The 26,974-nt window shown below is 32.4% G+C and overlaps 1 protein-coding gene across 1 annotated transcript; it reads left to right on the plus strand.

Moving 5' to 3' along the window:
* Positions 1-795: 795 nt before the first annotated feature.
* MS3_00009845 (uncharacterized protein) lies at positions 796-17,552 on the plus strand (the record flags this gene model as incomplete). The annotated part of the gene is made up of 8 exons (XM_012945281.2): positions 796-905; positions 2,270-2,398; positions 2,831-2,899; positions 2,952-3,022; positions 5,869-6,108; positions 8,172-8,282; positions 12,853-13,136; positions 16,939-17,552. The coding sequence occupies 8 exons, from the start codon at positions 796-798 to the stop codon at positions 17,236-17,238; spliced, it is 1,314 nt and encodes a 437-aa protein (XP_012800735.2). The 3' UTR covers positions 17,239-17,552.
* Between the last annotated feature and the right edge of the window lie 9,422 nt (positions 17,553-26,974).

Here is a 26,974-nt window from a genome sequence, read left to right on the forward strand (position 1 = left end):
GTACTAGTTCCTTCAAGATTGCAAGTCAGCTATGATAACGCGGGCCAACTAACATGAAACCGAAATCCATAATATTCTACAGATCCTCTCTAACCACTTAATATCAGAATAGTAGACAAATTTGATATAACTACCTTATTATTCAACTCATTTGGTATTGTTTGTTTGAAATTTGCCCCATTGCACAAGCAAGTGGTCATCAGTACTCAGTAGCTAAGTGGGCGTTTGAGGCGGACGGTACTGAGTTCAAGTCTCGGAGTGAGTATCAACCCTGTGATGCAGGTACACCCAGCCGATGAGTCCCACACAGGACGAAACGTACTTTCTTGATTCCACTGCTAACCACCATCCATTTTTACTTATAATCCCTCATTAATAGATTATTATCAGAATGGGAGTGTGTGAAGATTGCAGTTAATCATTAACACCGTTGGATGCCGGTTCAGTGGCCTAGAGGTTAAGCGTTCGCTCACGAGACTAAAGGACCTGGATTTGGGTCGTACTAGAACGAAACGGTGGTCCAATTCTTCCAGGTTTTCATTGGTGGTCCAACTTAGATCGACTCATAAATTCAAGTATTAAAATGACTAATAGAGGCTTACTCTTAATGCCCTGGACTTAAAAATACCAGTGATATATACCTACGTTTATTAGAAAAGTTTATGCCGTTATACTTGTTTATTAAGTAAAGAAACCCAAACCTATAACGATAAACGCACTCATATGATTCGTTTCTATAAGATTTTTATATTATACTATACTTTTTCACACTGAATAGAACAAAACTGATGAAAAATGTGTATAAGTATATCTGCATTCCGAAAATACTATCGACCGGAGCCAAAAAAGCCATACTTACATTCAATGAAATTGAAATCTCCCTTTGGAAGACCTACACGTTCTTCGTAAGTATTACAATTCGAATATTCTCATGTATAAATCATAAGTAAATCTCGCAATATAACAAAACTGTAATTCTAAATGATTTTCAAAAATCCATATTTCACGTATGTTATATTTTGTACAGAAAGTATATCCACAAACATAGTCTGATAGAGAATAAAGTTACATTAGAGCTATCAATTTGTATTTAGTGGTTTACATCATGAACTGACTGTAGCTAGATCAACATTAAAAACCAGAAATAACTGGACAATTTTTCTGATAATCACTTGACTCCTCAGGAGTGGTACCCAGTGATTTATATATCTAACCTCAGTCAATCAACAATTAAAATTTACTTTTATTTACTACTTGGCTAATAAAATTTCGTCTTCTAATGGTCATTATCTTGACACGCAAAAGCTGTCAAAGATATCTTAGTCGCTGTATTAACCCGAACGGAATATGACTAAATAAACATTATGTAATAGGCTTAAGCATTTTAGATTATTCAGTAACATCATTGAATCTAGACTCAATCTATCATCATATTCAAATTAATTTGATTATGATTAGATTAATGAATAAAACCTGAAATAACAAAGATGTGTTTTGGAGATGTTAAAGATCCAACTATTTTGTATTTGTTAAACCTAAAAGAATCTATATTAGTGTAAAATTCATATTACTAGTCACTAGATAGGCTAATCGACCAAATATAAGTGCCTATAACAGTTCTATAATATCATAAAATCATCTTCAGATTACTTAGACAAAAGATCTACTACAAGAGTAATATTACTAATTCTATACATTAAGAGAAATAACTGAAATTATATTGCGAATATCTTATTTGTTTATTAAATGCTGATATAATTATGAACCGTTTATTATTTCGAAACCCTAATTCTCTGAATAATACAACTTCCTTTTGCAATCAATTTTGATTTTGTTTCCCCGTAATAGGTTTACTTGTAGTGGATATTATCAACAAAACGTATAACAATTTACAGTTCACCTTTGATAATCAGTTTAGGGTTTCATGTGATCGGTAACTAAAACTTTCATAAGGAAGAAATTTGATCGAGCTATATAGGCTGAGACTTTTGTAAATTCTGGTCTAATATTACTTCAATAGAGCTGTTAGTATGGACACTTACATTCGTTCTACTAAACAGTTATATGAATCTTAAAATGAGACTGGTATCGTGTTGTTTAAATTCGGAGGATTATGTAACTAACTCCATGTCATACTGATGTGTACTAAAGTAATGAACACGTATCCCTTCATAATGATTTATCCAGCTCTGTTAATGTTTTCATCATAACTATTTAATGAAATCAATTCACTTACCAAGAATTTTATGCCTTTTGTTTATCTTCTCAGATATCTTAGAAGTCAGTTAAGTTATGGACGTATGGATAGAGAAAGCAGCAAAGATTTAAGAAGAGATAACAGTGATATATTTGACTGTCATACGTTTATTGAACCGATTCACAAGTTATTAACTAACAGGTAATATTTTTTGTTTGAGCATTTGTGTTCGTAAAATATTATGTCCAGCAAAGATGTTTGACCATTTATGACTTGTAGTATAAAATGCATGTCTGATATAAGTAAAAACAATTGATTATTAGAAGCTTATTACTACAAAATTCAAATGTTTAAAAATCGTTCAAAGTACCCAATCTATGTTGTTCCAGTCTAAATATGTTTATTAAGAAAATATGAAAAATCATTTAATGATGTCATCATTTCTCCATATGATGAATTTCTATAAACTGAGACATAGATAACATGTATATCATCCTGTGTAACATAGGTCTTGTTCATTTTCTCTCATTTTCTATCGTTAGTCTATCAGTACCCTTCTAAGACAATTAATAATCATTCCTTTCCTTCTTCAGTATACACTCTTTATTTTTATCCATAAATTTGATTTTCCAGTTTAGTAAAACAATTGTCAGTCAAACCAACAGATTTATACAGTTATCTAATTGGTTCTCAAATGGCAGTGTATGTGTGTTTATATTAACGACAGTTCTTATTCAGAATAAACATTGAATAGTAAAGTCAAACAAGAAATTTCAAAATCTTTAGATTTTGGAAAGAATACCAAGCCGAACTACACCAGTGTTGGTAAGTTTGACAAAAAATAGATGGTTAATTATCCTATTTTTTATGAAACTGTTTGAGCTTATCAATTGATTGTTCTAATTTACACAATGGGGATTTTTAATAGGTAAGAAATGTTTTTGAAACTCAAACTCTGGCACAAAAATAGAGAAGCATGCGAATTATTGCAGTCACTTCCGATAGAAAGTATTAAACATTGTATATCATGTGGTGAAATTAGGCCGTGTAATATATGTAAAGCTGAAGTGAATGATATCTGTAAACTACAAATATGTCCTTATATCCATTTTTCTCAGATATTCACTTATTTCCTACTCATTACTCCGTGTAGTAGTGAACTGAGATTGATGCTAGTACAGAATTTGTAAGTCCAATATAAAAGTCTGTCGTATAGAAATAGAGATATGAACAATTCGACTATCTTAGTAATTTGCCCATAACTAAAGGAAATAAAGTGCTTTATTTGCTTTTAAGCACAGATGGTGGGTGACTTATAATGCTCGTAACTTATATCGAGACGATACGCACAGTATGCACATATGCCAATAAGAACCTGATCAATTGCAGTCCTACACATCAATGGGAAGATTTAAATAAACAATATAAAATATAGAATAAATATTTCAGTATTGGCATTCCAATAAGTTTCAAAATTTCGTGTTCTACTGTACTTATTACAGACATAAAGACGAAATAAGCGTAAGATAACTACCCGTTTATATCTGAGTAATTTAAGAACTAATTGCGAATTTGGATAACAAAGTTCTGGGAGGTCAGTATATGAACAAGACATTAATCTTAGCCCAAAACTGTGTTAATAATGTTCCCATTTTATGCCAAAAGAACTGTAAATAATATTTCGTTATCAAAAACTGACGTTACATTTTGCCTAAATCATTCGATAACAATAAAAAATCTCATTCTCCTTATGAGGACACTTATTGTTCACCATCTTAGAAATAAGCATGTTATCCGATACTGATCAACAACTGTGATGATATTATTGACAATGAAACCACATTTACGTGTACAGACATAACATAAATCTATCGAATCCTGTTTTCTCTAGTTTAAATACACTCCAACTTATCACTGATCATGTTTTAACATTGTTATCCTATTAATTCCAAATCATTATACATTAATTTTACTTAAAGCTAATACAATCAAACTCTATCACATTGTCAAACTAATCCAAAATGTAAATCTTGGTTAGTTATCCATAAGTACATACAATAAATCGCTTGAACTTAATTCAAGTTTTATGATATCAAAAAATTAGTAATACTCCTTTAATAAAGATATCTCATCCTCCTACTCAAAGTATACTGTCCAACGGTGATTTCAAGTTATAATCCATAATGATTTAAGATATCAACTACCTTAAATGAATTTTTCGTCTAATAACATAAAGTAGCTGATTTAGAAAGTGGTAAAAATACATATTATAATTTCCCTTAATTATCTATTCGTTTGACGAGTCGATTAACAAGAATGTTTTTATGATTTCATATAAACGACTCACACATATAATGGAGGATATTTTTGTTCAACAGACGAATTGTTAATTAGATCTCGTTGGAGTATTATAATTCAGGTGAGACTATTATTTATGGATGAACCAATCAAATTTACGATAATAGGTCTTGAATTTTGGCACGAAATTAATCCATTCATTTGACTAAATAGAGTTTTGCCATTATAGCTTATGTCAGTTTGTTATGAAAACCCTACATCTGATTCCTAACCGTAACTATCAACTGTAAATATCAATCCTAATTCCTCACACTAGTTTATAACCCTCATTTAGCCGTAGTATGTAGGTGGGCATTCTCTAGATCACTTTAGCGTCACTCAAAGATGGTCCATAAATTATAGTCTCACCATAATTCATAATTCCTAGCACATAATACTTTTTCAAACATGAGATAAAACCTAATGAATTAAACGTTGTGCTTAAGTCATCTTCTCTAAGGGCAATTTTTTAAAAATATAATACACATAGAAATTATTTTGTTTTCATATTTAACTGTGACTAGATTGTTTCAAACACTTAACACTCAACATTCTTTTTATTATCATTTAACATAAGGTTTGATTCATGTGTAACATACTTCAATTTGATCAGCCGGATGTATCATTTTCCCTCACGAATCCATATCCATATCCATATCTGATTTGAATTAAGTTAGGGAACAACAAATAACCAATATCAAGCAATACTAATATTGATTGACGTGTACTTGTCAGTGAAGCTAAGCATCCTATTCTAAACTGAAAAAACTATCTTATTATGCAGTCTATTATTAAAACACATTATTTAACTAATCGAGCTAAAATATTGACATGTTCTTTGTAATAACTTCATGAAATAATGTTTATACTTAACCACGAAAAACCATACCTTACCAATTAATAGGTTCTCTTCTACACTTTTTCATGACCTTAACAGTAGTAAGTTGCACACAGGTAAGCACAGTAACCATACTTCCATTGTTGTTTCATATAATCACAGATTTTTTTTAAATTTCAGTAGTTGAATTCATGAGTCATTTGAAGCTAGACCACCATGGAATACCTGAAAGCACTGAACGGTCGTTTCGTCCCAGTATGGGACTCCTTAGTAGTGCACATCCACGATCCCGCCCTCCGCGAGATTCGAACCCAGGACCTATCAGTTTCACGTGCTAGCGCTTAACCATCAGACCACTGAGCCAGCATCCAACGGTGTTATTGCCTAAATTCAACCAATCTACGAATGTTTATAATTTTAAAATAAATATTCAACTTCATTGTTACGTATACACTATCAATTCACTTGCATAATATTTGGGATTTTTTTCTCTTAGGGTTACATCCAACAAATGGTAACAAAAACAAAGTTAAACGAAAAGTACAAACAATAAAAACTCCAAAATCATGTTCAAACATTAGTATTAATACTAATGATTGTTTAATAATAAAATCAAAGAATGCTTTAAATCAATCTTGTTCAATTTCTACAAGATTAAATTTAACTGAAATAAATGAGTCAAATTCTGATTTTGTAAATTTAGAAAATAATATATCTGTATGCTTAAAAATTCAAGGTTTGTTAATGTTTGGTTAAGACTTTTCTAATGCTTAGATTTTCCCTGTTAGTTAATAATATAATTGATTTGATGGTAAATATTCATTAGTTAGGTTATAGAGAACTTTGTTGTTTCATGGATTATGATGTCTGCTTTAGTCCAAATATGATTAACGATACGTCTTTAACAGTAAACAAATCAAAAATGGACTTTATTAACGAACTCAACCGGCGTCATTCCTTGGTTTACTTTGATCTACTAATTTTGATAGTATATATAATGTACCGTACAACTTAAACACAATGTTTCAATGTTTCCCACATTCTTTTAAATTAGGTTTACTTAAAAGAAATGAATATTTTCAAGCCTATCGAGTAGAAGTGCAAATATTTCCGACACACTGACTATGTTTCTTTGCATAGTTCCTTGGAACCTCTCTTACCAAATCTTTTTATGTTACTTGTTGACAGGATGGTGAATGATCTCACCAGGGAAGTTTCTTTGTATAAGAAGGTGAACATATATGATAGCCTCTTAGATATAATTCAGTTTTTAGGTAGAACTTATAATCTACAGAACAACATCAGGCTAATTCGTGGCGAAGAAAACGATTAGCAACAGACCTTTTTAACATTCTCCTGAGTCGAAGAGACAATGACACCAGTTTATAGGAAAACCTCTTAAACAAACCAATAATTGGGCTTTTAATGGTTCCATCTGTTACAATACAACCGTGGGTAATGGAGCCATCCAATCGAGGTTAGTGAAACATGATCGTAAATTGATAAAGAATCAGTTAGACTCGGACACCTGATCATGTTCCTCAATAACAAAATATATCACTTAAACAAATTGTAGGAATGACCTTACAATCTTTAAAACTTTACACGGAAATTATCAGGAGTGAACTTTTGAATTTGTAAAGGGTTTGGGCACTAAAATATGTAAACCTCCCTTATATGTACAGAAACAATTTTCTTTTCACATTGAATCAGCCCTGGTAATGTTTGATTTACTTTAACCCCTGGGGTGGTGTGACAGCTTCTTATTCCTTATATATTATGCCATTTTTCTCTTAGATTAACACATAGAAGTTATTTGACCTTTCATTTAACTGACCTTTCATGATGCTTATAAAGAGATGGATTGACAAGAGTTTCTATTATTATACTGCTCGAAGTATAATGCACAAACTTACCGAATATTTCAGCTCAACTTTGTTTTCTCACTTCATTCTTGAAATTTATGTTCGGTAATGATAGTTTTAAATATCAGATGATTCATCGCTAGTTTACTAATATTATTCTTTGCTCTTGTGACCTTACTTCTAAATATTTAAAACATGATGTGTTTCTACACATCGACTCTAATAGATTTTTAAAAGGTCAGTCTTTTGACTGATATGGAAACTTGATGAAAATCATCATTCACAATCCTTAAAATCCTAAAGCTAAACATACTTTATAGTTTCTAAAAGACAACTTAGATGACATGATGGATTCTCTTAGTTTATTCCACCAGTTGTATGTTTCATCTTATACTTTATGAATTATCAGAAAGAAAATTATGGAACGCATTTCGGATCCACAACTTAAATTCAAAATATCAGATTAAAATTGTTAATAGTCCTACCTCAAAATCATTAGTATCCTTTTTATTGAATAAAAAGCAGTTACACTAAGAGAAACAAACACAACTTATATGTGCACAATGTAGTTATAAATTTATAACTATAATTGCTGAATATTTAATATTATTAACGAATTTAGTCAATGTTATTGTACTAATTTCAAGGAAATGTGGCAGTTCACCTAATTTCTGATATAAACAGCAACTCAGTTGATTGCCAGTTCACCATTACGATGAATTCACTATAAAACGAAGTACACATTCAATCATTTAATGACTAATGATATGATCAAATGCTGAGTGTCTTTATTTAATGTTTTTTTTTGTTGAAAATATATTGTGCTTCAAAACCTATCAGAATTGGTCATGTTTACTATCATATGCTAATACAGTAATGAAAAGATGAAATTGATTGTGCTGGGTAAATTAACTTGTTATGTTTCTACTTTTAGGCAGTCCGAGGAAAACTACCACACTGTACACAAAACAAAAATGTAGTTTAAGTGAAAATGATATTGTGAAGGTTGTTTCACCAAGATTATCAAATCAGTATAAACATCCAAGTAGGTTTTTGAGTGATAAATGAATACCTATATTTCTTATTTGAAACAATTATTTTTTTAAATTTAGAAGAATGGAAAGTTGGATTTAAAATAATGTAACGTATTTAAGCTTACATAGTACATTTATTTAAATTGTTCTTTATCCTTTCAATAACTCCATCGTAATCGTTTTGATTCGTTAGAAAAGCCTGTAGTGTGGGTTATTATGTCAAGCCTATATACCTTATTCTAGCTTTCGGACAGCCCAATCTATTCATTCTACTTGAGTCATATTTTGACCATGTTAATTATTCATTTACCAATCTTCATTGTTTTTATATGAGCATGTATGTGTGTACACTTCTTATCCTATTCATCACATGTCTGTAGCCTATTTTTGTGTGACTATAAATATCGAATAACGCTTGACTAAAGGGAGTAGGCTTATCCGCCATCTCCACCGCGTGTCGTTTTGCTTCCTTCTATTCCATTCGCTTCATATACAAAATATATGTATTCAATAGTCCATCCTCGTTATTTGACTTATTTGATTCCGTTATTAACTAAAGCGATTTAAGTCTATGATTATATACGAGGATAGGCGACATATATACTTCAATAATAATCATTCATACGATGTAATTGGAGTCAGATCTCGGGTCACTAAAGTGGAGAGCCCGTCAACAAATACCGTCCGATCTAAATGACGACAAAATAAAGGGCTCCACTAAAAGCCATCATGAGTTTAGTTTTTTTCATCAGTAATTATTTCACATTAGTAACATACTTTAAGATGATTACTTCAATTTCCATATGGAAAACTATAATCAATAAAACCATCAAGATTTAAAGCGAAACCTGAAATGATTCAACAATACAAGGTGATAATTGAGTGATGTAGAAAATATACGAAATCTCAATCATTAGATGTTGACCTCAGAAATCAAACAATAATATATTAACTTCTAAAAATGATGGTTTACTTCAGTTAAATGTTTGTGCCATAGTTACTTATTAGAAACTTTTGTGCTTTTATTGATTGACAGGGAAAATTCTCAAGTAACTTATAATTATTTTTTTTTCTCGAAAAAAAAAATGCTATTCATTTCTTCGAAATACAGATGATGATTAATCCAATATAGATTTTTATGTATTAGCAACATAATGTATCACTATTCTAATGTTATCACTATGGTGATACATCTCATAATGTCAATTATTTCAACTAACAAAAGCTTGTTGGTTTTAGGCAGGTACATACTGTATTACTGATTTTAATGGACAATATCGATTTTGTACTAGCATTTTTTATGGCTTGTATATGTATTACGTTTATGCTAATAGTAATATATTAATTGTATCTTTCCAAATGTATTTCGATAATAAAAACATCTAAATTTTGTTCTTAGATAAATATCAGACGATAAAACTCATCAATAGATTTTATATTCAAATAAAATTATTGTTGTAAACAACATTTGACTTAGTCTGAACTATGTTTGCTCAAAAAGAAATATAAAAATCTTAGTAAACACTCGTTATGCATATTTCGTCGAGAAGGGATTCAATTCTTCAAAATTCTTTTTACCTTGATAAATATCATTAGAGTTCACATTGATAATTATAACTGAACAACGAAGTTTCAGTTAAGTTCACTTGATAATGTTTGCTTCTGTCTTCCCATATGCTGACAAGAGATTAATCAATTGCAGTCGAATCAAGAACTTTTTAAATTATGTAACAATTATGATACATTACAACCACTCAGTTATGTTTTCTATCCTAAGTTATATAGCTTTCATCAGTGGATATCCTTCTCAGTCTGGAGTTCACTTTGTGGGATAAATTCTTGCTAGGACACCTAGAGATTTAGTTCAAAACAGGTCGCTAATATGTATTAATCTGGATAGTACATTACCGAATGAGAAAGTGAACACTCATCATTAGATGGTAGATAATTTTATTCTAGATACAAATATAATCTGTAGGTTTTTATTGAACATGAATATTACTGCTTAACATACTCACAAAATCCATAATCATGGTTAAAATTATGAAAGACCGAGTAATTTCTGATATTTTTTTTACAATCTTTTATCATGTCCATTAGATAGATCAACTTGATCAGGAATACAATACAATTAGGAAATTTTAGCAATAGAAGTGAATAAAGTAGAATAAAAAGGAAATTTTTCTTATCTCTGGCAATAATCACAATAATAAAAGAAAATACTTGCATACAACTAAATACAAATTTTGTTTTTAATATATATGTGGTACATGAGGAAGAAGTTTATTCTCATTCGATTGATCAATACTATTTTAAAAAAGATCGTTGTTTTATATAAAAATGTTTCCTGTTAAAGCTGATTCCAGTTATGGCTTTATATCGATTGAGGAATCATTGAAAATCGCATACCATGGGATATATGTTTTTATTCTAGTTTGGGACTTTTAAGTAGTGAGTAAACACGATTTAGCCAGAGATCTAAACAAAGATCTTATCAACTTAAGGAAAGTCATTTAACTACAGACCAACGATTTGGAATCTTGTAGTCCATATGTGAAACTTTATATAGTTTCCATTATGGCTCGATATCATCCAATTCAATTGGTGAGTTACCCTCCCCCCACTCTAAACATAACTAAACACCAATTGTGACTTATCATCATAACTTTGATCCTCATTGAGGTCATGACACACTATACTGAGAAGCCATAAATTAAAATAAAACAATTCTCAAGCACTCTATGGTTTTCATTCATTCACAGAATGATATCAGTTAGTGACGAAAACTAATTTCAATTTAAACTAATCTCATAAAATGTTTCCATTTTTAGTAAAGAAATAATGAAATTATTCATAACCAAATCGGACAGTTATCACTCAGTACAAGTTTCTTTTTATATTCTTCATTTATTACACCTTTTAAACATTATTTTTTCCGATATAAATTATGTAATATGTGAATTACATAACCACTATCCATCTTTTTGAATTACATAGTTTAAAGCCTATTATTTTCAGTACTGTTCGTCAAGTTAGTATTTTATTTTTATAAGCCATAAAATATTCAGATTAACAAAATCCGTTAATAAAACGGATTGAGAAGGTGATTTAAACAGCTTCTAAATTCATTTTTATTATGGTTTAATTACTTACATATATTTTCTTTAGTTTTGCATTTCAACAAAAACATCTTTCTAGCTTACAGAATGATTGTCCAGACTACTGAAACAGAAGAAAGTAGTCAGTTAACCTTTCAAGACTAATACATTTATTTTAATATATTCTATAAGTATTATTATTATTATTATGATTGTTATTATCAGTAAGAAAAAAGCCTGAATAGAATTTCTAAACTGAATTGAAAAATAGTAATTTCTATACTTGAAGCTTCTACTCACAATCTGTTCTAACAAAAGCTTAAATTTGATTGTAAGTTCATTAAGTTGTATGTAAAATTATCAAATCTTCTGTAAGATCAGTTTGGAATGAAAGTCAGTTTATAATCTTAAATAAAATAAGATACAGAGTGATAAAACTTAAAATATTGAATTTTAGAATATCATTAAATTTTGTTTATTCTAACAAATACTACTCATATTTTAACTAAAGAATAAATTTGCTGCTTATAGTATTACTTACTTAATTACTTACGCCTGTTACTTGCAATGGAGAATAGGCCGCCAACCAGCATATTTTTTCTGGTTAGCGTTTTTTTAGAGTTAGTTTTCTACGGGAAGGGGTCGCTAACCCCATACCCAACCGTCCTCGTTTATCCAGGCTTGGGATCGGCAGTATTCCCACAGGGGTTCCAGGCGGAGTTTATAGTATTACTTTTCTTTACTAATATAAAATGGATAAATTACATTCTAGTACATAACACACATATCATAAAAAGAACTGTTTTTTTTTAATTTATTTAAAATTGAGCGTCTAAATGAACATAGATGAAATAAAATGAATAAACATGGAAATAAACGAAGCTTTTAATAATGAGATAAATTTATTCATTTTATTGAGGTGTAAAAAGGGATGTGAAAAGATGGATTTGTGTAAGACTGTTTTGTAGTGTATATAAACTAACAATTCATATCATATTACTATATTTTTTACTCAAACAATCATGAGATGTATTCAATATGTTACCTTTCATGAAAGTATACATTTAGGTAATTTACATGTACTGGTTAAACTACAGACAATTGATTTATTATAGAACTCTTTTTAGTAAAAGTCTGGTTTAAATAATGCAAACTGTATACTTTTAAACTAGTTCAAAATTAAAGTCTATGTAATAAACTATGATAAACATTTCCCTGATTTTCAACAATTCATTAAATGAAGTTTGTTAATGATAAAACATTTATATAACAAGCAATTACGAAGTATTAGGTAACAAGTCATTTTGCGGACTGAAACCATGACTACCACATTATAAGTAATTTATACATAGGAGAAGAAACATCCTAGGCAATATGAATGATTTTGGCAGTATCAGGGACTACTGAGTTATGATATATTCTCAGTTCTGATGGAGACTTCGTTTATATAAAATTTCAAATAACCTTACACTTTATTTTGAAGGAACTCAAAAATCATATGAAAACATACTTTCATCTGGTCGTGCATACTCAATATCTTCCATATCAGCTGAGAGAATTAAGGGGATTCTGGATGACAAATTATGTATTTACGGTCATCAGACAGGAAAAACTCCAAGAACATCCGATTTCCATGAGTTAGATGATATTCCTGAAAATCAACTTCATACTCTGTCTTATTATAATAATAACAAACAATTGAAAGTTTCACACAAAACATCAGCCCGTCCTAAAAGTGCTGGGGATGCTCACATTGGAATAAATTCTGTAAGTATTATGTTAAATTTTTACACAAGCCCCATTACGCTCGAATGTCATCTACAACTCAGTAAAGAGCTGAGTATCTATTGTTTCTAGATGCTACTTGATACAAATGGTATGATGATATGTGTAAACATCCTTCGAATTACCTAGGTGTTGGTTTGAAGCTGACAGACTTAGACATCTATGTCACCAATTGATCTTTGTGTAAGAACACTGAAACTACACTTGAGAGTGAGCTCATTTAGCTAGATTAAGTTGTGATGGTAGTTCTTGCAATTACCAAGTATAAGCACTTATAAACCATCGTCTTCAACCCAAACGTGGGTTTTTACCATAATCTTCAAGATCAGTTTATGATCAGCTTTGAAATACCACTGTCATTTCCAACTTTTTATGATGAGAAATACATCTAATATCTTCTGTTGTTTGATAAGATCCATTTATAAGTATTATACGAATGATAAAATAAATTTATGTCAACTAAATAGATATCCAACTTTAACTAAACTAGATATTCCACATAAATAAATTACAACAATGATGTTTAGCTGCCAGACTGACTTTAGATAAACACTTTATAGGATTATATGAAAAAACATGAGATAAAATATGAATCTACTAGTCGTTTACTTACTATGCACAAATAAGAACTTTTAATAACCACCAGAAGACTTTAGAATATAACAGAGTAAAATATAGCACCGTTAGTCTCAACATTTTCTTGAAGAGAACCTAGACAATAGTAATTCATTCTGATAATGAGTGAAAATCACAATGGAGAGAAGTTAAATACATAATTTATTAGATTACGTAAGAAAACTTAATGAATTTTCACATTCAAACTGATTGATATCATTCAATTACTACGGTTGCGACAAACCATATATAAATCTTTATATTCTCACTACTGGATCCTTCTCATCTGCTTTAAATACGGCTAACTATTTATAAAATAAATATAGATCTTAGTGGAATTATCTGAAATTTCCCATTTATAACTATCATTTAAAGCAGAATGAATATTTTAGAATTAGGCACAATTCACTAAATGTTACTTATTAGTTGATCAAGCAAATGTACTTTTTCATGGCTTAAATTACAAAGGTTAAACGATATTTTGTTTTCAAATGGAATAAAAATGGACAAATACTCCTCTATTCACTCCATTACAATCGATCTGTTGCTACCAACAAGAGTTTTCAACTGGTAGGCTGAATATTCATTCAACTTTTATCACCAAAGATGAATCAGTATTAATCATTTCATCTTCAAAAACTGCTATCGTCTACAGTTAGCATGATTGCAATGACGAACAATATTTTCATCAAATTAACTATAGTGAAGAATAATTATCAGACTTCTCAAAACTTGGTTAAACTCATGAAGTGTCTGCTAACCACTTTTTTTCAATTAATAGAACGTATATGCTTGACCAGCCAGATCAAAGCTCCCCTACTTGATAAGTCACATCATTATTACTTTTTTCTACCTAGCTTCTGTAAATACTGTAGTTAATCAGTTTGATAATAGTATAGAGACCAATACTGCACATACAATTTTTTCCAACCTTATTCATGCAGACGTTTATTGTACTCTCAAGTTCAGTATTTTATCTGTGTAGTATAACTAATGGCTGAAATATTATATTACGGGGAATTGTCTAAGTTATATAGGAACATCTGGCGGTACAAGTCAAATTTATAGTATTTTGAAACTAAATTCATATATTTATTCGGAGGTCATATCCAAGCTTCTTTTAGTCACAGTTTTACAGTTACCCGCCTAATGAAGTGCGGAAGCCTCATGGCTCTTCAGGTAGAGAAATGCTTTGAAAAGACAGTGCGACTAGACACTAAAGAATATGTGTATATAAGGATTATGATATCGGCAGCGTGGGTAATTAACTTGACTCACACTATGTAGTGCAGAAATATTCTTATTGACCTACAATACTCTTTTCCCATCAGTTTTGAAAGCTTTTATCAAAGGCACATACATTACAGTGATATACATATTACATAAATTGGCGCGGCTGCTAGTATGCTGTACAGGTAACGATAGCGTAGGCATGCCAGTAAACGATACATTCATAAGCAAAATGCACAAGCCAAGGCTCATACACTCAATGGTATAGACATAAGCATAGATGAGAACATCCATGATCCCCAAGCCCAGCATCACTTTTGCTGAATGAATATCGAGTGTTCAAATCAGTATGTAAGTCGTCATAGATGATGTGCTCACTTCATGCTCCTACCGTAAGCCGGTTTAATTTCGAACACTGTGCACTGGTTACGACACAACTTATGGTTTACCCTCTGGCCCGCCCCAGCCAGACTTTATGGGCCCTTCCAGACTAATCTGCCAAAGCACCAAATGGAAAATTTTGTCCAATACTTCAGTCACACTATCAATTCAAGTCAACCTCTCCTCTCGTATAATCAAGATTAAAGACAGGGTGGATGACTAGTTTGATCTCCACCTGACCACGAATTAGTTGGTCAATCCAGTGCCGCTTACGTTAGTAAACATATATAGAACATTTACATTTTACTTTCCGTATCAAACCCTATTCAAGCGTAAATTACTTGGATATTTACAACTTATGGAAAATCATTTAACGAATGTATTTTTCTTAACACATTAAAGTTTACCTGTAAAGTAATTACCTAGCTAGTTTCATAGTACGAAGTATGTCTTCTAAAAACTCTTCTTTACACTTGAACTACAAAAACTCTCCCATACAAGCTAGCCTTTTCTCATATCATCCAAATGTATATTGGCGGACCTTCATAATATAGCAAAGAGCCCAGCAATAAATTTGAAATATTTCTCCCTCTAACTTGCCAATCAGCAAAAGATTGTCAAAATCAAGGGACCGTCGTTATGAAATCAATAAATTTTATGTTGACTGTAGTTGTATGTAATTTATGAGTTTCCCTATCTTCACAGTTGTGCTTTTTTTTAAAGCCACATTGCATTATTTGAAAAGATTCATACATTTAAGAAGGAGTCAGATTGTGTTAGAGCCCATTATCAAAATATAAACACTGATACTAATTATTGCTCTTAGTTTTCATAATATTTTTGTGATGACTTATCGCGAGATTGATCAAGTGATGTTTCGCGCTCATAACGTCAAAATCATAATAATGAAATTCCTATCTTATACAACAAAAGAGTGCCAATTATTTGATACATCAGTTATAAGGCAGTTGACAGTGTTTCCTGAACAAAGGCAAAGGATCGAATTCTTACTAAACCATTTTCAGGATAAAATTAACATCAAGATAAACCTAGTGTTAAAACTATCATGTCGTTTCAACATTGACGGCGTAATAACACTTAGTTTATCTATCCTGAGCTATTTTAAGCAATAAATAAACCTACCTTCAATAAAACCCTCCACAAGGTGGGTGATAGTTAATTTTATTGATTAAGCTTGATGCTAAGAAGTGAAGGATGTTATAGACCCCTTCCTCTAGGGTAAAAGTTTACCGACATATGGTTATCATAAAAAAAGACAACATTTTCATGTGTTTGCTTTTAAGATTAATGAGAGATATTGGTGTTGATAAGTAACTTGCTAGTATTTTCGTTTGAATGATAAAATATACCTTTAAAAACTTTATTTTTACATAATCTTATTTGGAAGAATTATTTCATCTCTTTGAAAATACCTTAGATACTAATTCTTCGTTAAAGTTGGTTAATTAATGTTATTATGAAAGTTTATAAAAGTTGAAAATGCTCTCAAGTATTTTTAACGTTTGATTAATTGTTTTAATTATTCACGATTTTATAGATTAAAGATATTAAAGAATTATTAAATATTCAGTCCATTGATACCCCACCAAAACCTTTCCTTTTAAGTGAAAGGCGACCTAATCGAATTAGATCAGCGCGTGAATATCGACGAAAACATATCGAACGAAATTTTTGTTCATGTTTAAATTCAACAGATGATCTCAGTCTTCAAAACAATGATACTTCTGTTTCAGATGGAACAACTACAAACAGTGTACACAGTGCAAGACAACGAGCAGATATTCACTTACCAAGCGTTAAACATTTAATAGAAACATATGAAGAAGTAGAAAAGTGAAATTTGGACTTCAGCTAGTCCCTAAACAATAGTTTACATCTCGTTTAAAGAAAATAACCCCAGCAATTTTTTGTCTACTGCACAATTTTACAACACTATTACATCATTGAACCACGATGTTATGAAACTTTCATGATTCTTATTAGATCTACGTTTGTTTACTTAAAAATATAAATTTTCACATTATAGACATTGTAACAAGTGTTATGAAACAATTTTTCACCTTAACTGTTGTTTAATTTACATGAATAATAACAACTTTTTGAATGACTTTGCAAAAATAAATGTTAAATGTCAAGTGAAACTATCGCAAATGCAAATAAACGTTGCGAAACCACGAAAGGAAAAGAGTTTGTTCATTTTGTTATTTTTGTTTGAATCTTCCCATTGATGTTTAGGACTGATTAGTCTCCCATTGTACAAGTTAGTGGTCATCAGGACTCAGTAGCTAAGTGGATAACATGATGACGTTTGAGGTGAACGATACTGGGTTCGAGTCCCGGAGTGGACATCAACTCTGGCATGCAGTTACATCCAGCTGAAGAGTCCCAAATAGGACGGAACGCGTGTCCTGGATTCCACTGCTAACTATCATCCGTCTTTGGAAAAGAGTTTGATTAATAAAAATGTTATACGTTCGCGAATGGTTCAGAAATTTCTTAATTAATTTATCATAAAATTTTTCCATAGGATAGACCTGCTTGAGCATTAAATGAAAGGCTTGGGTTATATGAGTGAGATACACAATATAAAGTTAATAAATTGAATGAGAATTTCGAACATCATAATGGTTAACACGAAATGAACTAAATTTTCTCTAACGGATTGCATCCATATTACCTTTCTAGAATATATACTTTCTCTAAAGATAACAACCTGTATTAGTGATCAACTCTACTATTATTTGGCGGGAAGACAATTTACGAGTGAAATATAATTTCAATGCATGGATTTCTTTTATTGAGACATTGTAGCCCATTCAAAACCATTCCACTATATGAATTTCTAATTTAAAACAGAACTCATTTCACTACTGAAGATAAGTTAACAGATGTGTATTAGGTAGAGAATATACATGCATTTCATACTTCCCTACTTATTCACTCCAATCCGTTAACTACATTTATATTAACAGTAAAAGCCAACGAACAATGTTATTTTTTCAAAAATTATTACCAACTATTAATTCTGCCGCTTGGTATAAATGAACAAATGGTTCGTTTTAAAGCTCATTATTTAAAAAAACACTAGAGTATAAATGCTCTGTGAAACTAAATCAAACTAATATATTGTCGATAGGATGGTCAAAATTTCGTCTCATTATCAAAATGTTTGGATTCACGGGATAATCGATGACATTATAATTAAAACGTGAATAGTTTTAATTTATTGTGAACATAATATATCATCACTTCCCTTCTCTATTCTTTCATAGTATATTAAGAATAGAGTTTAAAGATTGAAAATTATTTACTTACGCTTGTTACTCCCAGTGGAGTATAATCCGCCGACCAGCATTCTCCAACCCACTCTGTCCACCGTCTTCCTTTCCACTTCTATCCACTTTTTGTTCACTTCTCCCATGTCTGTCTCCATTTATCGGCGTAATGTGTTCTTTGGTCTTCCTCTTTAGCTTTGGCCTTGAGGAATCCATGTGAGGACTTGCCTTGTGACGCAGTTCGGTGCTTTCTTCGATGTGTGTCCTATCCACTTCTAGCGCTTCTTCCTGATTTCTTCCTCCACTGGAATCTGGTTTGTTCTCTCCCACAGTAGATTGTTGCTGATAGTGTCTGGCCAACGGATCCGAAGTATTTTGCATAGACAACTGTTAATAAACACTTTTATCTTCTGGATGATGACTTTCGTAGTTCTCCGGGTTTCCGCCCCATACAGCAGAACTGTCTTGACATTTGTATTGAAAATCCTGACCTTGGTGTTGGTTGACAGTTGTTCTGAGTTCCAGATGATCTTCAGTTGTAAATATGATGCTCCTGATTTGCTGATCCACGCCTTCACATCTGCATCAGACCCACCGTGTTCATCAATGATGCTGCCCAAATAAGTAAAGTTTTTACATCTTCCAAATCTCCGTCAAGTGTGATTCGATTGTTGCATGCTGTGTTGTATCGGAGAATCTTGCTTTTCCCTTTGTGTATGTTGAGATCTACTGTAGAGCGATGAATTCCATTCAATTGATTGTTCTACAATGATCCGTGGTGTTGCAATTTGGTCTGTACATGATCTATCCTTACGGAATCCTGCCTGTTGGTATCGAAGTTGGGCGTCTACGGAGTCCTTCATCCTGTTTAACAATACCCTGTTCAATACTTTTACTGGTATTGAGAGAAGAGTGATGTCCCTGTAGTTATTGCACTTCTTTGGTATCTTGATGAGGTGTCCTTTCCAGTCTGTTGACACTTGTTCCTCATCCCGAATCTTATTGAAGAGAATATGGATTATCCTTGCAGTTACTGCTACACCGACTTTCAGTGCCTCTGCCGGAATAATGTCTGGTTCTACTGCTTTGCCTCTCTTGATTTGTCTGGTGGCCATGCTGATCCATTCAATTGTTGGTAGGCCAATATCTATTGGAAGGTCCTTGTGTTCTGCTCCGAGGTTGGGTGGGTTCAGTAAGGCTGGTCGATTCAAGAGTTCCTTGAAGTGCTTTACCCACCTGTTTCGCTGGTCTTCAGTGTTGGTGATTACTTCACCTTCCTTGCTTTTCACTGGTCGTTCTGGCTTACGATAATTTCCAGCGAGTTTCTTTGTTATGTCGTACAATTGTCTCATGTTTCCTTCTCTAGCAGCTTTTTCCGCCATCATTGCTAGATCTTCCACGTATTTATGTTTGTCAGTTCTGATGCTCCTCTTCACTTGCTTGTTTACTTCTGTGTATTCAGCTCCCCTCTTAGTGCTCACCTTCTCTATAGTCCTTCTGAACGTTTTTATTGATGCAGACATGGGCGATTCGGTTCTGTGTAGTGTGATCCGGTAAAGTCCATGTGGTTTTGTGTACGCGTTTATGTGAAAATATAGTGCCTCCTATAACCGGTTTATTGAAGGCACATGGGTATGGAAATCTCTCACCATTTCCGTTCCTTTCTCCCAGTCAGTCCATGTCGTTCCATGATGTCTTCATATGCGGTGTTGTTCATTACAACCTTGGCATTTAGGTCTCCCATCAGAACGGTCAAGTCCTTTGTTGAGCACTTCTCAACGATTGACTGTAGCCTATCGTAGAATTGATCTTTAACGTCTTCATTGTAGTCGTTGGTAGGCGCATAGCATTGGATGATGTTCATTGAAATGCCCTCTTTCTTTGTTTTGAAGGAGGCTTTGAGATCCTTGGTCCATGAGATTCCCAGACTATAAGTGCATTTTGTGCTTGTTTGGACAGCATCAATGCAACTCCTTGTGTATGTGGGGCATTTTTTTCTTCATGGCCGGAGTATAACAGAAGCTCCATTGAAGCTAGTCGTTGTTGTCCAACTTGCGTCCAATGTGTTTCACTGATCCCAAGCACCTCCAGGTTGTAACTCCTCATTTCTGCCCCAATTTGGAAGACTCTCTCGGTCTCCCACATTGTACGAGTGTTCCATGTACCTAAATAAATGGTTGCTCTGGTCGTCAGAAGAGGAATCTGCCTCGTGGCTTCCGAAAGAACTCGGCTTACATCGTGAGGCGTCAAAAATCATCTAAATGAAGACCTTCTGACTCCCAGGGCAGAGTTTAAGTGGTTTGAATAATTTTTTCTGGTTAGCGTTTTTTAGCGAGTTAGTTTTCTACGGGATGAGATCGTCAACCCCATGCCCAACCCTTCTTCTTTATCCGGGGTTGGGACCGGCAGTAGCCTCAGAGGGGCTCCAGGCGAGGTTAAAGATTGACAATTAATAAACATTAATTAAGTATTTATACCTTCTCGAAATATTGATTGTAAAGATTCATTAAATTTGCATTAAACTAATAAACATTTTTTTCTAATTTCTTTTAACATCAAAATGAAACTTTCAAAATATAAAGTAAATCAGCTAATTTTATTTTTCTGACGCCAAATTTGAGATTTTATTTCAAAATAAGACACAATAACGAACGAACTATTATTTTTTTTAGCTTAGACGATAAGAAATACAAATGATTTGCCTGGTAACATTAAATATTTTATTTTAAAAAAAACTTTTATTGTAGCATAAATTTGATTTTCTTACAATATTATTTTTTAAAATTTTTTGTATAATCAAAGTAAAACAATTTCCTCCTAATCAATAAATTTTTATCAGAAGGGAGTTTGTGAAGATTTTATTAATTTCAGTAGTTGAATTCATGAGCCATTTGATGCTAGACCACCATGGAAAACCTGAAAGCACTGAACGGCCGTTTCGTCCTAGTATGACACTTCACAGTGGTGTGCATCCACGAGTCCGCCTCGCGGCGCGAACGCTTAACCACTAGACCACTGAGTCGGCATCCAGTGGTGTTAATGTCTAACTTCAACTAATTTACATATCTGAGCCACACTCCTACCATTGTCTCCAGTGAGTTACTACCTCCTAACAGACTCGGTTAAACTCCACTGAACGCTGTTTCTCACTAGAACTCCAGGATATACCTCTTGAAGCCAGTCACTAATGAGCATATGTTGATTAATTCCAGAAGGGGTTTTGTAGATATTATAGTAATTTAATGACTGAGATCATGAGTCAGTTGTTCGAAAGGTATTGAGCAAATATATCGCATAATTCTGATAAACATCGTCTTCTCATTGCATTATCGAAATTTATCAAAGGGACTAATTGCTTTAAACAATAATATAAATTTTTTTCAGGCAATTTTTAAAGAAAAAATTCTATTCTATTTTACTGGATTAACAATTGTATTGAATGTAAATGTTCAAAGAAAAAAACAACACTGTAACTGAGGGGTATTTTATAAAAAAAATGCTTCTCTAATGTTTTAGTTACATAAAAAATTTCCTTAAAGTGAACCTATTAATGAGATACAAACTTTAGATCATATTTAAAAACAGATTCCTTTAGATAATGATTAATTATTTTGAAATTGAATTGTTTATTGTTTTATATTTTGTTATAAGTAATACGTAACGATATTGATTCAAAATTATCGCTAGAATTAAATTTTTCATTATTTCATTACATTAATCATAGGCAAGAGAAAAACATCAGATCCTTTCAAATCTGTCCACCGTTCTGTTACATAATAATATGTCAGTTCATTCGAAAATGATTATACTTATGATGGATAGAACTGTTTATATCTGTATATTACCAAGTTATATAACATTCATAAATAGTTTAACGACTAATTTCTTCAACCTACATTTTATAAACAACTACTAATGTCCATGTTCATCACTATCATAATTAGGCAGGTGAATCAAATATAGAAAGTCTTAGAGCTCATTTTTGCGTAAAACTGTGATTACGACCTATTTTTAACTTTTTAAATGGTGAATTTCACTTGCCTGAGTTTTCATTGTTACAAATAATCACACTAGGTTGACTAAACATTCACCCAGTTTGTAAGCAACAAATACATCGAACTACTAATAAACTGAAATAAAAGCTATGTAACAAGCACAAACATTACGAAAATTGACGTGTGACGAAAAGAGATGCTGTTAATAGCTGATAAATAACGTCATCCCAAAATCCTCGAAAATATGTAACATGTGCGCGAAAACCCATGGCTGAACGTCTTGACCATGCCTTAACGATATATATATATATAAACTATGAACTAATCGATTTTATTGATTAACATTGTTTTCCTTTTTGATAAATACATCGTCTACTCTTAAGAACTGAAGTTATTGAGTAGTGAACATCAAAAACCCCGCCAAGGATTGTATTCTAAACCTTAGGACCTCTGTGATGGATTGTACAGTTTAAAATTTATAACTTGAGTTGGATGTTGCGTGTTTTTATTTATGATAAATTAATTCTAGATAAATCGAATGTGATATACATCATCTTAACACTATTAGATAGTGATGAATTGATTCTTCATAGTTAATTTTAAATGTAATTATGTGGGTCATATCTTCAAATGGATAACAAATAAAGGTCATACATTGTGAATCTTATCATTAGAAGCTTTACATCATTAAAACAAAACAACCAAATATTCTAATGATGGGATTGTTAACTCATTGGTCATGTAACGCTGTCAAATATAGTTTCGAATTGAAACACAAAAACATTACAAAATCATTAAGATTAATCAATTGTGAATAACTGCAAAAGTATGCTTTTCAAATGAGGTCATATTGTGTTTGACTTGTAAAGTATACATAAAATTATCTGTCGTAATTTCAGTGGATGATATTTTTACTGGCAATCAGTTGTTTAAGGCAAATATTTCGGTGATATAACTAGTTTTACTGGACTAACAGAACAGTTTTGTGATTTCAACAGACATGAATTATTGATATTATGAATTTTTCAGATCTAAAGTCTAACTGTTGGGGAGATCCTGAAAACTCCTCAGAAAGAAGCCAAAACGGCTCTTAAAACGCTGAGAAACATCTTATCTAATCAGCATTCAATGGACGTTTTGCGGGAAACATCTAGACAGTGACAAGTCATATGTCGCGTTTCAGATAATATGTTTACCTATACTGCTATTACGTTTAGTAGCGTCCCAGAAATTTCCGGAAGCCCAAGGCCAACTAAAATATTATGAATACCCTAGATTTTCTGTACATAAACGAACCTTCGGAGTATAGTGTTTCTCTCATATTTCGCACCTTTTCTCTCGTGTTCAAGTTGCTATGTAGATTTAGCCTGCGGCTTACTAGAAGAGCTTAGGAAACCGAACATAGCGTTCAATTAGAAGACTTATCATTACTGATATCGGGTTTCAATACAGTTATTTGAAGTTTAAAAAGCAATGATAACAATTAATACTCACTAATTATGTAAACATTGATAGCAAAAAATGAACGAAACTATATTATTTTATCTGTTGACTGTAGTTTAATCAAATCAGAAAATACCAACAAACCAATATGAACTGAATATTGGGCAGTATCCTATGAGACATGATTTATGCTGTATAAATTATGTTGGCATGTATACCAGTAAGAACTATATGATCGAGCCATATAGTACAGGAAATACATTGCCATCAATATAACTTTTTTTCGGGATACAATTAGTCATAAGGCAATCATTTCAGGTGTGGTGAAGGTATTCATCGACGACAGAGGAAGATGGTAACACAATATGGTGAGTAATCAGAGACAAACTTGTATAACATTGAACTAAGATTGTCTACGCGCAAAATCCAAGGTCATGGGTTCAATTTGTGTTACTGGATCGTGGATGAGCACTACTGAAGAGTACTGTACTAGAGCGAAACAGCTATTCAGCCAGTTCTATAATTTAAATCCGTTCATAATCTCAAAATTATTTATGAATGAATGAAACTTTAGTAATTTTAAGGTAATATTACTTAATCATATTCAGATTGTTTAGAATAACATTACTATCTTCATAGTTGTCGTGAGAGGAAGGATCTATACTATTAACCTTTAATTATACAAGCAGACTATTTTTCATACAAAACGTAGTGTTTGCATAACACAATTGGCATTTCATCTCACTTATCCCTTTCTCTTAATCTTTTGTCTGATGTCCACTATTATGAATAATGTACAGACTGATTTATATTTTAATATAAACTTTTCTTTACTGTTAAGGTATTTAGTTTCATTCTATATTTAAAAAGATTTGATTATTTATTTGCTGACTTGTTTTGTAAATACTCTAATTTATTATTGAATTCCTAACAGTTTGTAATCCAATTTATATAACACATATTCATATTATGTGAAAAATAACCATTTGAACTGCATTGACCTGTCTGATAGCTAAATGCTATGATCATATTTTTATTCGTACTAAGGTAGATAAACAAAATAGTGCGATCAATACGATTAATTAATCGTTGATGACATTTAGACAGATAACCCAATAAGATGTTTTACATTTCGAGTTAATTGTTAGATAACACCCAGTGTGAAGTGCAAATATAGATTTTACAGTTACATTGTAAGAGATATCTGATAAACATTCAATTTATGAATTACACTTTAAATATAGCTTCAAACAAACTATTTATTGCCTAGTCAGTAGAACGTTATTCTGACCAACAGTCGGATATTATTTTAAAAAGACTCAAGTGAACTGAGCATTTCGTTCATAAGAACATAATCCGAGTAAATAAATACAATAAGCTAAAGCAATGTAACTGCAATTCACATGATTTTAAACGTTTTCACATAATTAAGTAGTCTTTTCAATTCTAAATAAATTTTGCTGATGAGATTCTACTTAATGTAAAGTATGTTTGATTAACCATTTCAAACTATATGTTAACCCGGTGAACTCATTTCGTTACAAGTTAGTTTCTATAGTAAACCACATGAACACAATCTTATTAAATCATATAAGAAATTAGTGGCTGGGGTTCTTTACTCGAACAATATAATCGAGTGACAGCTTATGGCGAACTGTCATCTGTTTTTGCAACCTCAAGTGGTGTCCCTCAAGGCTGTCCACCTTCTCCATTTCTGTTTAAATTCATCATAGACAATGTTCTAGTCAAGTGAATTTTCGGGCATCGATCTCCTACCAGGAGGTCCACTTATCCACTTAGAATACGCAGATAACATTGTCCTGATTGGTGAAGATGCTGATAAAATGCAGTCTTCTGATAGTACTGAACAACAATGCCAGAATGTTTGGGATGCGTTTCTCCCCCTCTAAATGCAAGTTGTTGCTTCAGGACTGGTCTGCTTCAACACCTGAACTAAGGATAGAGAGCAAAATAGTCGAACGCGTTGACAACTCCACTTGTCTTGGAAGTCTGATCAGCCCTAATTTGTTGGTGTCTGACAACATCTCTGCACGGATTCGATAATCTCGTTTGGCTTTTGCCAACTTACGTCACCTATGACGAAAGCGAGATATCCGTCTATCAATTAAGTAATGGACGAGTATACTGCGCAGCAGTTAGTTCTATCCTACTTTACGGCTGCGAAACGTGGCCGTTAACATTAGAAGTTACTCGTAAGCTACTAGTATTTGACCATAGATGCCTCAGAAATATTCCTCGCATCTGCTGGAATCACCAGGTAAGTAGTAGTGAGGTTAGACGCAGGATACTGGAGGATGATAGTAAGTCAGTCGATGAGGTTGTGAATTTTCATTGAATGAGACGAGTGGGCCACATATTACGCGTGGCCAACCACAGATTACCCCGACGCACAATGTCGACTAGTGTTGGGGATGGCTGGTAGAGGGTTAGGGGCTGCCAAACCAGGACGTGGCATCAGTGCTTGAAGTCCCTAACGTCTAGTCTGAGCCATGTTGGCAGATACAGAATACTTGTTTGGGGTCCGCGTGACTATCGTAACCAATGTTTGGAGACTCTGTGTGACATGGCTCAGAATCGATCACAATGGCGTCGGTGTATATACTCTTTACCTTCCCGTAAACCGCGAGATTAAAATCATTTCATACTTCACTTTCTACAAATTAATTCTTTCTCGTTGTATCATATCCTTAAATGGAATGTATTTCTTATCTACCACTGAAGTAACTACTTCTATGAATTTGGTGTTCATCTTGTTGTGCTAATGAGGTATAGCACCTTGAACCGAAGCACATATGTGCTTGGTCCTACGCTGTAGATGACTGACTGAGTGGTTACAACT

This window comes from Schistosoma haematobium, chromosome 1 (genome assembly GCF_000699445.3).
Source record: "Schistosoma haematobium chromosome 1, whole genome shotgun sequence".
Taxonomy (NCBI): Eukaryota; Metazoa; Platyhelminthes; class Trematoda; order Strigeidida; family Schistosomatidae; genus Schistosoma; species Schistosoma haematobium.